This window comes from Octopus sinensis, linkage group LG6 (genome assembly GCF_006345805.1).
Source record: "Octopus sinensis linkage group LG6, ASM634580v1, whole genome shotgun sequence".
Lineage (NCBI taxonomy): Eukaryota > Metazoa > Mollusca > Cephalopoda > Octopoda > Octopodidae > Octopus > Octopus sinensis.
Genome location: NC_043002.1, coordinates 90869611 through 90885039, shown reverse-complemented (window position 1 = coordinate 90885039; position 15429 = coordinate 90869611). Strand labels below are relative to the sequence as shown.

Genomic DNA, 15429 nt, shown 5'->3' with positions numbered 1-15429 from the left:
ATAATTGTTTGACCTGCAGCCAAATCTCCTTGAAACCTTACATTACCATCTTTAAAAAAAATGATACACATGATAATATACTCCTAGATATACTGTGCCTAAAAAGAGGACTGAATGGTCACATTTGTAAGGCTGATGATGAACAATCTCCTTGTTCTGGAGTGATCTAAGTGCCTGGAAAAAAATCTCTCTCCTGATCCTCCATTAAATAATGTAATAAAGACAAAGTTATCTCTACTATAATTTGAACATACAACCGCTAAGACACAGAACCAAATAATTGAATATAGCACTAAGAATCTATTTGAACTATTTCACCTCCCATTCAAAGGATATAAGTATATTCACAGAAAACATTTTGTAATTCTAATTGTTAAAAGCTGCGTATTCTTTCATTATTTAGTCTATCAAAAGATAACATCAATTTCATGAGTAGATGTTAAAAAAATACGACAAAACGGCATCGGAGAATTCATAATGAAGCATAATGAAGTTGTCCTCTCTCTCTCTCTCTCTTTTTCTAACAGTTTTAATGAGGAACAACGAAGCTCGACAAGAAGTAAACACAACAATTAGCATTATGCGTCTCCACAGTCTTGTTCAATTTTGCAAGTTGCATAGAGGTTGGGCTGGGGTACCAAAGAGATGGCTTGTATTACAATTGTAATAAAACTTAATGTAGCCTTTTGTTGTAAATAACAGCTTGTAATAGAAACACTACTAATTGTATCACAGCAGGCTTGTGAATGGAGATTAAGATGTAGGAAATCTTAATGAACTGTTTTATTAAGGAGGATAGAAGAAGACCATTTAGTCGTCAGTATCCTGATTGATACACACTGCTAGCTTTTCTCAGACACTGATCAACAACTCACTTTGAATTCACAACTAGTCATAAGCTATTTATCTCTGTGGCAGATTCACCAATAACTAATATTGATCTGTTTTAAGGCACTACACCAATTTTATGTGAGGGACAGCTGTAATTGATTGAACCATTATCATCATCACTTGACTAAAATTTACTCTTGTTCTGGGTTCAGTGATAAACCCAACACACATCCTGTTCTGTCATCAGTGTCATAGGATCATCACTAGGCATAGCATCACGATCCTTTATCAGAGTCTTGCTATGGCTTTGAAAGGTCAGGCAGGGTTCATCAACCCATGGAATTGGTTCCTAAATAATGCCCTGCTTTGGATGGAAACTCTGGTTGTTTATCAAACAGCGCAGATATCTTCCTCTTATTTTGTTGATCATCTGAGGGACATGACCATACTCTTGTTCATTGCTCACTGTCAACATTGAGCTGATACTGAAAGATATTCTGAACATCTGTGAATAGCAGTCATTTGAAGAATTTGGTCATAAAATTTGAATTGATTCCTTTTATATTACAGCCTCCCACCCAGTTAATAATAGAGAGAAAAATTTTGAAGTCAATCCCGATATTATTTTGAACTCAGGATTGTGAGAATGAAAGTTATTATTTCGACCAACTTTCTTTCTAACCAATAACAACTATTGGTTCCAAATTTTGGTACATAGCCAGCAGTTTCAGAGGAGGGGTAAGTCGATTACATCGATCCCAGTGCTCTACTACTACTTATTTTATCAACCCTGAAAGAATGAAAGGCAAAGTCAACCTCTGTAGAATTTGAACTCAGAATGTACAGATGAACGAAATACTGCTTAGCACTTTGCCCAATGTGCTAAGGATTCTGCAAGCTCACCACGTGAAAACAATAACCAATATTAATTCCAGTTTTAGGAATCAAACCAATTTAAAGAGGCTGCAGCATAGACTTGAGCGAACTTCCTCTCTCCCAATTTATTATATATATGTATATGTTGTGTCCACTACTCTGATTGGTTGGTATTGGGGAAATTGTCTCTTATTCCGTTGCACCAACTTACTGTGTATAACCAGTTGGAGTCCCCAGATATGGTCATCATCTTCATTGCCATTCTTATATGTTCTTAACACACGCATACATCTACGCTTACACACACATACATTTTGTTCTGCCCCACCAAAAGTTATGTAGACCCCAGTTTAAATTATCTTATAAATGGAATCATTAACAACAATAAGCTGTCATTCTGGTAAGCTCATCAATCAATAAACAGGGTAAAGACCCCCTTCAGTCATGAATGACCATGGGATTGCACCTTGAAATTTACCCTCCAAGACACAAGTCCGGGCAAGGTTGTTTATGGAAGACCAGCAGTCACCCATGCATATCAACCTCCCCTCTCCACATCACCACTGTTATCCAAAGGAAAGGCAATCACCAATACAGCTTGGCACCAGTGGCATCACGACTCATTTCTACAGTTGAGTGAACTGGAGCAACATGAAATGAAGTGTCTTGCTCAAGAACACAACACAGCCCAATCTTGGAATCAAACTCAATACCATACATCATTACCACTTACTAGAAATTGTAAGAACTTCACCATAGATAGTAACAATAACAAAAATGTATTTAAACTATATATTTATACATGTGAATTCTTTGTATCCTTTTATATTCTTTGATTTCAAATTTCTAAGACCCTCTCCCATTGAGAGGGGATAGTTACTTCCCTTTATATTAACAGCCAACTAGGGTAGTGGTTCTCAGTCAGGGTCCATATGGCCCTTGAGAGTCCACATTAGATTTTAAGGAGCCCACAGAACAAAATGATAAATTGGGAATACACATTAGTATTTTAAAGGCCCCCTGAAAAAAATTTGTTTTAGACATAGGTACTGGTATGTATTGCAAGAAACAGCTAGATTTCTTTCTCTAACATTTTACAAAGTTCAACCTACACAAATTACTGTTAAGAACATTAATAAATAACATTCTTATTTCTTTATTTACCCACAGGGGGCTAAACATGGAGGGGACAAACAAGTACTGACAAAGGGATTAAGTCGATTACATCGACCCCAGTGTGTAACTGGTACTTAATTTATCGACCCCGAAAGGATGAAAGGCAAAGTCGACCTCGGTGGAATTTGAACTCAGAATGTAACGGCAGACGAAATACCACTAAGCATTTCGCTCAGCATGCTAATGATTCTGCCAGCTCCACTGCCTTTAATAAATATATAACATTCTATAGAACTAGTTTTTAAACATCAAATGGCTATGGGGTCCACCAGAACAAAATAGCAATCAAAGGGGGTCCATAGATGAAAAGTGGTTGAGAACCCCTGATCTACATATGTTTTCTAAATTCTTGCCTCCCTGGTGGACTCAGTAATCAGTGCTTTCCTGATAGATTGGTCAATCATGAAACTTAAATTCATTTGATTTTTTTTTCTTTTTTTAATCATTTCTCTAATAAATTGACCAGTATTCAACACTTAGTGCTGGCTATAAACTATTCATTACTTACTAAGTATCTTAAGGGTGGTGATGATGGTATTGGTGATGGTGATTGTGATGATGGTAATGTTGAAAATGGTGATGAAAATTGATATTCAATAGCTACTCAACACATTTGAAGATCAACTGACAAATAAAATAGAATTCCACTGTTGACCCAACTTGTAATTTTGGGAAAGTGATCAAGAATTAATTGCAATTTTACAACTGCTCACTCTGAATAAATGTCATTTATAAGAAGAAAAAAAAAAGAGTGAAAACAGAGGAAAGAAAATTATTTGTGATTACAAATCAATAATTGATTTAATGTTTAAATGTCTGAGAGAAATTTTTTTAATTAAGATTATCAAAAATGCTGGCATGGCTGTGTGGTAAGAAGCTTGCTTACCAACCACATGGTTCCAGGTTCAGTCCCACTGTGTGGCACCTTTGGCCAGTGTCTTCTACATAGCCTCAGGCTGACCAAAGCCTAGTAAGTGTATTGGTAGATGGAAACTGAAAGAAGCCTGTCATATATATATTTGTGTGTGTATGTCTTTGAGTCCGTACTTCTTTTTTCATCACAACCACTTGACAACAAGTGTTGGTGTGTTTATGTCCCCAGAACTTAGCAGTTCAGTAAAAGAGACCGATAGAATAAGTACCAGACTTTAAATATAAGTATTGAGGTTGATTCATTCAACTAAAAATTCTTCAAGGCAGTGCCCCAACATGGCCTCAGTCTAATGACTAAAACAAGCCAAGGGTAAAATATAAAAGATCATTATTTTGGACAATTAACTCATGTTTCAAGTGCATCATCATCATCATCATCATCATCATCATCGTTTAATGTCCGCTTTCAATGCTAGCATGGGTTGGACGATTTGACTGAGGTCTGGCGAACCAGATGGCTGCACCAGACTCCAATCTGATCTGGCAGATTTTCTACAGCTGGATGCCCTTCCTAACGCCAACCACTCTGAGAGTGTAGTGGGTGCTTTTACGTGCCACCGGCACGCAGACCAGTCAGACGCTACTGGCAACGGCCATGCTCAAATGGCACTTTTTGTGTACCATCTGCACAGGAGCCAGTCCAGCTGTACTGGCAACAACCTTGCTCACAGTGGCAACGACCTCGCTCGCAAAGCAACGACCTCGCTCAATAGCAACGACCTCACTATTTCTATCCACACTGTATTTCAGTCTGTGATCTTTATTAGTTGTCTTATTCTTGGATGAGCACATAATTCCAAACAACCATTATTTCCAAAGTAATGCCTATGATCTTATTTGCTAGGATAATTGCATAGGTCATTGCATATGCACCTGTGGTGCATACACAATCAATTAATGATAGTCTCTCAACCTGAGAAAGATAGTTCCACAATTTCTTAACTGAACAAACTGTACAGGTGATTTGTTTACAGCGATCAAATGTTTGTGCTGCACATAAAGCTCACCCACTCCATCAAACTGACATTGTCTGTACATGTGCAAAGCATGCCACACATCAGATGTCAAAAAGATTACAAAGCAATGTAAAATGAAGTGTTTTGCTTTAAAACACAACACACTGCCTGGTCCAGGAATTGAACTCCTGATCTCGTGATCATGAGTGCAATACCCAAACTACTTGGCTATGTGCCCTCATATCTAATTTATTGCATGTGTAAATACAATATTATTAAAATTACTGTTGTTAATTTAGAAATAAAGGTTCCTAGATCAAATCCAGTCTGGGACTAAGTACACATCCTGGAATAAGATACTTTACAATTATTTGAGATCAAATTGATCAAATACAGATGTAATATAAATATTGTAAATATGTAGATATATGGCACCTTGATGTACTCAAGAAGATTCATCCTTTGCTGCAGAAGTGTTAAAGCCACTCCCCTGACGAAGAGGATTAGCCTGCAAGACTCCTGTGTCAGTGCCATGTAAAAAGCACTTGTGTTGGTACCAGGTACAAAACACTTATGCCACCACCACATACAAGCACTCACGCCAGTACCACATTAAGAACACCCAGAACACACTGTGAAGTGGTTGGCATTAGGAAGGGCATTCAACCATAGAAACCACGCCAAGTCAGACTGGATCCTAGTGCAGCTCTCCAGTTGCTAGCTCTGGCCAAACCATTCAATCCATTCCAAAAGGAAAACAGACATTAAAGGATGATGATGTTGATAATGATGACCATGATGATATATTCTAACGGTAAGGCTAATAGTCTTGAATAATAGATCTTTGCTCTCTTTTTGGTGCTATTTTTATTGCAAACATTCTACTGAAACATTCGATGTGAAATAAAAACATCAGCAAAAAATACCAAAAATACAATATAAAAATACAATATAAAAAAGCGGAAATATTTATATGATAGGAATAAAGACTTTACTTGGGGTCAGCATTTCTTTGCAGGTGTACTTTTAGTAACCACATGACACTCTGTTTAGGCAGGAAGAGAGATACACACATAGACAACAGCTCCCAGCCTTGTTGAATAATGTAGGGAGCTGGATTTAGCTTGGATTCAGAGAGGTCCATGATGGATGATGATGGAGATTTATGTGCACTGTCACAAATGAACCAGGAATGTTTACCACAGAGGAGCAGATTCTGAAAAATATTTGAATATTAAATGCAATTATTTCAAATAATGTAAAGAAGAAATATAAGTAAAACTTTCCAAATGAGAAGCTTAACGAATTTTATAATTTTCAATATTTTTTTTTAGAAGCTGAAGCTTCTTAAATTCTCACTCTAATTTTCATGTTCTTGATTATTGAAGCAATTAAAGAGAGAAGCAGCATGACAATATACAAGCAAAAATATTCAAATTCATAAACACATCAAAATATGATTAGTTATTTGGCATTGATAGGTTACCAAAAAAGAAAAAGATGTATCCCATGTTTACCTATTCACTTATCATTGGCAGAACATGTGATGTCTTCATCTATTCACATACAAAAATGTTTTCAGTATATGTGTGAAACACAAAAGCAAGGAAAGTAGCTATTGTTAATAAGGTTTTAGTTTTGTGCATCCCTACATTAAGGACTCCAAAAGGCATGGTCCTTGTCTTTCAGTGGAGTATAACATCCTATAAGAACCTTTTTTTTCAATTTTGAACAAAATTGGTGAATTTTGATATTTTACACAATTGCTACATACCAACTGGCTTTTCTACATAATTAATTAGCCATTCTTTGAAAGATGCCATATAGTGAAAAAATGAAAAAAAAAAAAATACCAAAACATTCAGTTACTCATCAACACTAAAATCTCATTAAAAAAAAAGTTACCTTCCTTGTTTCCATGTGTTTTACACATTTGATACTAAAGACACAGATAAATTTTTCCAAACATATAGAGGAATATATTATGTTCTGTGGATGACAACTGAAAAGAAGAATGAGTGACACATTTTCTGAAAGTTTTTGTTCTTTTTGATATCCAATCAGTCTCCATGAATGACCATTTTTCAATGTGTTTACAAATATTTTTACTTGTATTTTTTCTGTTAATGTGTTTCCCTGTTCTAATCATTTGAATAATCAGCCATGTAAAACTTAGAGTTGTGATTCAAAGAGCTTCGGTTTTTAATAAAAATAACACACTCTATATACTGAACACTATGTTATTTTGCAAATGCAAATATTCACCAATCCTTATATATTTAACTAGCAGTATCGCCCGGCGTTGCTCGGGTTTGTAAGGGAAATAACTATATAAGCATTTTTAGAGATGTAAAGTATAATAGCCATCTCAATATGGCTAACCACAAAGGGGGGGGGTGTTACTGTAGCTTTTTACGTTCTGAGATTTAATAATAAATTTTTAGAGAGTTACTTTCCTTATATATGCCAAAAATGCATTAAAAATGGGAAAAATTGATGGTAAATTTTTTTTAAATCGTAGACTCATTGTAGACGCGCGCTAATACCCAGAAGGGCTCGATATGAATCACGACTATAAGATACCCGGTTTTGGTTAAACTGCACTGCAAAATGTGGGAGTAGTTAGGAATCTAAATCGTAGGAGACAGACAGCACACAACCTTACTTTTATATATAAAGATATAGTTATTAGCAATGAAAGAACTTGCTTGAACATTAGAAAGAATTGTGTGACCAACCACTAATATGATGAAATAAACAGTAGGATCTGAAGAAATCCCCAATGGTCTGTGTTGACAATTAATGAGTATAAACAGCCACAAAGGGAGAGAGAAAGGGAAAGAAATAATTTCTGATGGGAGCAAATAATTAGTGATGAGAGGGAGAACAAAAGGTTTTTGGATCAATTTATCTCTTGTGTTATAATAATTTGATATACAGCCTTTCTGACATAACACACATATAGTGAGAATGGTAAGTACTCACTGAAGCCCAATAATGAAGTTTTGCCATAGTTACAATCAGTATATTACTCTAAGAAGCTGTAATCAACTCCTTAGTCAAGCTCTTCCATATCAAACTGGTAGAATTGTTAAATAGTACTTATCACAGAATTATAGTGCATGAAAAACCTATAAATCATGCACTGCTACAATAATGTTATATATATACAGATGTAACTGATTGGCATTCTGTTGGTTACAATGACAAGGGTTCCAGTTGATCCAATCCACAGAACAGTCTGCTTGTGAAATTGAAGTGCAAGTGGCTGAGTACTCCACAGACCTGCATACTCTTGACATAGATCTCAGGGAGATTCAGCACGACACAGAATGTGATAAGGCTGGCCCTTTTAAATATAAGTACTACTCATTTTTGCCAGCTGAGTAGACTGGAGCAACATGAAATACAGTATTTTGCTCAAGAACACAATATGCCACCAGGAATCAAACTCATGACATTACGATCATGAGCTGAATAACCTAACCCTTAAACCACTTCACCATACACATATATATATATATATACATATACACATACATAAACAAAGTAAAAACATATCTTAAGTTTAATCTATTTTTCAATGCAATTTCGAAAGGTTCAGTAAATTCAAACATTTACAAAAGTTGTTGTAAAAAGAGTTTCAATTTTCTTTCATCATCATCATCATCGTTTAACGTCTGCTTTCCATGCTAGCATGGGTTGGACAATTTGACTGAGGACTGGCGAACCAGATGGCTGCACCAGGCTCCAATCTGATCTGGCAGAGTTTCTACAGCTGGATGCCCTTCCTAACGCCAACCACTCCTAGAGTGTAGTGGGTGCTTTTACGTGCCACTGGCATGAGGGTCAGTCAGGTGGTACTGGCAATGGCCACGCTCAAAAGGTGTTTTTTATGTGCCACCATCACAGGAGCCAGTCCAGCGGCTCTGGCAATGACCTTGCTCGAATGCTTTTTCTCATGCCACTGACACAAGTGCCAGTAAGACGACGCTGGTTACGATCACCCTTGAATGCTGCTTTTTACATACCACCGGCACAGAAGCCAGTTAGCTGCTCTGGCAACTCGGATGGTGCTCTTAGCACTTCACTAGCATGGATGCCAGTCATCGAATTTGATTTCAATTTTGATTTCACTTGCCTCAACAGGTCTTTGCAAGCAGAGTTTAGTGTCCAATGAAGGAAAGGTATGCATACCTTTCCTTGGACACTAAACTCTGCTTGCAAAGACCTTTCCATCTTTAATCTTATTACTTTCGAAATTCCTGCAACTTCACTCCATTCTGAATTTGAAGGAGCATAGATCAAAGTAAACTGGAATAAAACACAAGGCTGTATGAATCAAGAAATATATGGTGGCATAACTCCAAGATTCTACAAGGCTACTCAAACCAATTCTCTGTCAAAAACACACAGTAACATCTTGAAGAAAAAAGAATTAAATAATTGTATTTTAAAGAAGGAATAGGGCAAAAATCATTGTTAGGTTTGAGAAAGAACAAACATTTGGTAAACGAGTGTCTTAATGCTGTTCAGGCCAAAAAATTAAAAGCCGTAGCATAGCTGGAAGCTCCCAAGAGAAAATGGTTCTCAGTATGAGTAACTTACCTGCATCCCACTCATCTTGCTTTGTACTGGGTGGCGTGATGTCTGTCGTATCAGCTGACAGAAGAGCTCATTCTGTAGTTGGGGGTGGTCAATGCATAAACCAAGTATGGTTTGTGCTAATGTCACATGATAATCCAATGCACGGGTGTCAAACTGGGTGGCCATGTACTGATACACCAACTGAAAGATGAAGAAAATAAAATTTTATACATCGGTGTGCAAGTGGATGTGTGTGTGTGTGTGTGTGTGTGTCTGTGTTTGTTTGTTTGTTTGTGTGTGTGTGTGTGCGTGTGTGTGTGTGGATGTGTGTGTGTGTGTGTAATCATATGTATGCAGTCTGTATATGTATACAAAGCATATACACACATAGATTTATTCATACACATAGAAATATATAAACATGGATACGAAATATGTGTGTGAGTGAGGGTGTTTGTGTGTGTGTACATATATTCTTTTATTCTTTTACTTGTCTCACTCATTTGACAGTGCCCATCCTGGGGCACATACACACACACATACACACGCACACACACACACACACACACACAGTCAGATGATTATTTAGGTGGCCGAAACTGCAAAGTCACTAGCAATACTAATCTTGTTAAAGAAGAATGAAATTGTATTCTACCAAATGTATTGCATAATCATACAATTTAATGTGAAGTTGTTTTTATTATAACATAAAAACAAACATTAATATGAATACATATATCACCATCACCATCACGTGACCGACCAGTCCATCAGATGTAGTTACACATCACTGGTCACAATGCGTTCGCATTGTTTTAGCTTTCGAATGACGCCACCCCGCTGGCTAAGCGAGCAGGCCAACAGAAGAAAGAGTGGGAGAAAGAGTGGTGAAAGAGTACAGCAGGGATCACCACCCCCTGCCGGAGCCTCGTGGAGCTTTTAGGTGTTTTCGCTCAATAAACACTCACAATGCCCGGTCTGGGAATCGAAACCGTGATCCTACGACCGCGAGTCCGCTGCCCTAACCACTAGGCCATTGCGCCTCCACATGTGTATATATATATAATATATATATATATATATATATATTATATATATATATATGTATGTATGTATGTTGTATGTATGTATGTATGTATGTATGTATGTATGTATGTATGTATGTTGTATGTATGTATGTATGTATGTATGTATGTATGTATGTACATAAACAATCCAAACATGAACAAACAAGAAAAAACAACAGTGTGAGGACATGGAATAAGTGCAGTATTATTGGACGCTCAGCAAAGCAAAGAAAAGAAAGAGGATTTCACGTTTCAAGCGGAGGTCTTCATCAGAAATATAGAAAAAGTCCAAAGAAGGGAAGACGGAGAAAGAAAATTGCCAGCGATACACACGTGGTCACATATTGAAAATCATACATATATAATGGTTAATCTTTGTTAAAAAACTTTTATCTCTTGCTTGTTTCTGTCATTGGTCTGTGCCCATGCTGGAGCATGATGACAACTATTCAAAACAGTACTCAAGCATTTACTCAACTACATTTGCTTCTTGCGAGCATCTGAGTCAGTTCTAAGATAGATGATTCACCCATAGAATAAATGTTCAAAATTATCTCACTCCTCTCATCTCTTATACACTAATACATCTCATACAACAACAGACAGTACAGGACATAATCTGAATCAGATTTGTTTGCACCCAATAAATTTTAGTTTCACTGTCTGTCATCACTCTTTATTCACCAGACTACTTCTACTACTATCCATCACTTACTCTTGCTTTATTCACTTCAGCTCTAGCCCATCATTCACCCAAACTTAGATATTTATGGATCACACTTAGTCGATCAGCCATAACTCTGTTCCATGTCAGTCCCTCTCTCTCTCTCTCTCTTTCTCTCTCTCTCTCCTCTCTCTCTCTCTCTCTCTCTCTCTCTCTTCTCTCTCTCCTCTCTCTCTCTCTCTCTCCTCTCTCATTTCTTCTCTCTCTTCTCTCTCTCTCTCCTCTCTCTCTCTTTCTCTCTCTCTCTCTCTCTCTCTCTCTCTCTCTCTCTCTCTCTCCTCGCTCTCCGCTCTTTGTTTTAAATGGTCAAATCAGAAAAAGCAAGGCAGCTCCAGTTATCCTTCTCAGGGGCCACACACTGAACAAAGCTGGATAAGAGAGTTGGGGATTGAGGAAGTTATCATCTGTATGGAAACCTGCCCCAGCACCTACTAACAGCACACAGGACAAGGTGGTGGTGTTAAGCCAGGTAATGGATAAATTCTAATACCCAACAACAATATAATCCATCTTACAAAGCTTCTTCACAAGCTCATCTACCCAGTTTCACTCATATAGTAGAGACAGACCTGAAGCTATGGAAAAAGACATTTTTTTTTCCTAAGGTGCTATGCAGTGGGCTTGAAATCACAACCAAATGATAACTAAGTGAATTTCTTACCCTATAATTGCCTTAAATTTTGGCACAAGGCCTGTAAATTTTTAGCATGAGAGTATCAGTCAATTACATCAACTACAGTGCTCAACTGACGATTATATCTTCAAGCTCCCTGGCTGGCCAGCTCCTGTCAAACCGTCTGACCCATGCCAGCATGGAAAATGGATATTAAATGATGATGATGATAAATCCCCAAAAGATAAAAGGCAAAGTCGATCTCAGTGTAACTTGAACTCAAAATATAATGAGTCAGTAGAAACGCTGCTAAGCAATTTGTCCAATGTACGAACACAATTTTGCCAGCTCAGTGTTTCCTTCTTATCAATCAATCAATCAATCAATTTTTATTGGCACAAAAAGCAAAAGCAAGGCCATGTAGGGGGACAGTGAGTTATGTACAGGGAGGGTGGTCATACAAAGAGTTCAGGCCATTTCTGGTCAAGAGAGACTTTGAACCGAGCGGTCATCGGTATCTTCACTATCTCGTCCGGCAGCTTATTCCACGGATCCGCAACCCGGACGGAGAAAGCCCCACTCCTTCAATTGAGATGAAATCATTGTAGATAGAGCTTTTCAGAGTGACCCCATTCTTTCTACTAAAGGCACAAGGCCTAAAATTTGGGCGGGATGGGAACAAGTCAAATACATTGATCTTGACCCCAGTGTTTCATTGGTATTTAATTTATTGACCCCGAAAGAATGAAAGGCAGAGTCATCCTCGGTGGAATTTGAACTCAGAACATAGTGACAGGCAAAATACCACTAAACATTTTGTCCAGCATGCTAATGATTCTGCCAGCTCACCACCTTATTCTTACCTAATAATAACAGCTTCTTTGCTTCCATCCATCTGCCATTTATTCCCACATAGATTGAGTAACAGAGAATCACATGGATTATCATAAATGTGAATAAAATAAAGTGGGTGAACGTTTCTGCCATTTTATCACCATATATACCAGATATTTCATAACAAAAATATTTTATATGCTAAATAAATGCATTTCTCGTACTTACTCTATTGACTCTCTACTGTGTTACCTCTGATTTCACATACTTTCTCATACATATACAACACAACTATGTGTTATGTGTGTGCATTGTATGTGAGTGTGTGGTGCATGTATAAGAGTGTGTGTATGTGTGTGTGCACAGAGAGTCCAAAATTATTTGTGTGCAAGTTTAAGTCATAAAGAAGTTCACATTTTTATAAGATATAATAAACTGTAAAGTGAAAAACATTCAAACCAGACAAGAAATTTATAGTCTTGAAATATTCAAACATCATGTGGTTTCTGTAAACGTGTGCATGTGTATTGGGAGGCGGGGAGCAACACACACAACACACACACACACACACATATGCAGGTGTCGATATTCATTACACACACCTACATGCATATATTGTTGTATAGTAATTGTAAGAAAGCTATAGGTCAATAACTTGTTGAGTTTCATGTTTATAGTAAATATACTGCATATAGCAATCATAAGATTGCTATGTGCAGTATACAAGGTTATACAAGTTACAAGCAATGAATAATTCCGTTGCATATAACGGACTTTTATTCAGCCATGTGGCTAATTGCAATACCAGTAATTGTTCAGTCACTGATGTACTATGTCAGTAGTTACGGATTTTATTTAAGGCATGCAGTTGGCAGTGAGTACAATTTTGTTGACAATAATTTCTGCATGCACAAATCCTCTGTTAAAATGGAATACACTGATCCTGTGCTTATTCTCAATTCACGAGCCATTTCCTGGATTGTTATCCGATAGTCTTCCATGATTATTCGCTAAACCTCAATTGGCTCCTTGTTTTAGCTTCCTGATGCATCATTTACACAAAACATTGGGTCACAGATCATCAAACAAGTAAAATCAAGTCGTAAAGTCTCTTTGCACCTCAACTTTTGAATTTCAAAAAAAAAAATATATATCTCTCCCCTCCCTCTTTCTCTCCCTCTCTCTCTCTCACTTTAGACACACACACACACACACACACGCACACACAAACATGTATATATAAGACTTATATATACATGGAGTGTTCTATAAGTAAGGCAGCACTTAAACATGTTTTATATTCGAAAAGCTGACAGACATATGAGACACAGAATATACGTGTGTGTGAGTGTGTGTTTGTGTGTGTGTGTAACGCAACATATTAGAAGTGAACACTATAACACACACACACATGCACACACACACACATACATGCACACACACACATGTACACAGACACACATGCGCATACATGTGTATACACAGAAACACACATGCATGCACACACATGTACACAGATATACACACGCATGTACAGGCGCACACACATGTGTACAGACACACACACACACACACACACAAACACACACACATACACACACATCAACACGCACACACACACACACACAAACACACACACATACACACACATCAACACGCACACACACACACACACATTAGTTGATAGATGAAATGCATAACAGAAGTCCATGCAATAAAGATAAGACTCCGATTCTCCAATTCTTTACAATCTTCTGAGATGTCAAATCTATTTTTAATGCTCAGCATCAGAGAGAAAGATGGGGAAACAGGAAAGGGAGAAGAAGGAGAAGGAAGATATCTACAATGGCTACATCGCTAGCAGACATTGTTACCAAGGAATGTAATGAAATGTTGTTGTTGTTGTTGTTGTTGTATTAGAGGAATGAATATATATATATCTCGCTTAATCCATTGATGGTGGATCAGAACGATTTGAGTTTTGTACATACATATGGATGTGTGTGTGTGTGTATGTGTGTGTGTATGTGTGTGTGTGTGTGTGTGTGTGTGTGTGTGTGTGTGTGTGTGTATGAATCTGTGTATGTATAGATAAATAAATATACATATATACATATATAAATGAATATATATATGTATATATATATATATAAATATATACATACATACATACATATATATAGATATATATATATCATCATCATCATCATCATCGTTTAACGTCCGTTCTCCATGCTAGCATGGGTTGGACGGTTCGACCGGGGATCTGGGAAGCCAGAAGGCTGCACCAGGCTCCAGTCTTATCTGGCAATATATATATATATATATATATATATATAGATAGATAGATAGATAGATAGATAGATATATATGTATGTATGTATGTATATCATCATCATCATCATCAGTTAATGTCTTCTGTTTTCCATGCTGGCATGGGTTGGATGGCTTGAGAGGAACTAGTAAGGCCAAGGACTGCACCAGGTCTCATAGCCTGTTTTGATTTGGTTTCTATGGCTGGAGACCCTTCCTAATGCTCCACAAAGTGTACTGGGTACTTTTTATGTGGCACTATCACAGGTTCTTTTAAAGTCATACCAGCACCAATGCTTTTTTTTATGTGAAACCTTGGTTTTGGGATCTCATATATTTGTGAAGGCATGTTGCCTAGTGGTAGGCTTTGCACTTACAATCACCAAATCATGAGTTCAATTCCCTGATTGGGGGGGGGGGGTACATTGATTTCTTGAGCAAAACATTTCATTCAACATTGCTCCTGTCCTCGTTTTGATCAGGGAAAATGTTGGCCTGCTCACCTACCCAGCAGAGAGG

General features: G+C 37.3%; 1 protein-coding gene across 8 annotated transcripts in view; it reads right to left on the bottom strand.

Moving 5' to 3' along the window:
• The window catches only part of LOC115212914 (pleckstrin homology domain-containing family H member 2), a 1355391-nt gene that overhangs the window by 228930 nt on the left and 1111032 nt on the right, over nucleotides 1–15429 (bottom strand). For all 8 annotated transcript variants that reach the window (XM_036504153.1, XM_036504157.1, XM_036504154.1 and 5 more), the window contains 2 exons: nucleotides 9381–9560; nucleotides 5768–5988 (listed from right to left, as the gene is read on the bottom strand). In XM_036504153.1, the coding sequence (XP_036360046.1) occupies nucleotides 5768–5988; nucleotides 9381–9560 (401 nt within the window). The remainder of the gene's footprint in view (nucleotides 1–5767; nucleotides 5989–9380; nucleotides 9561–15429) is intronic.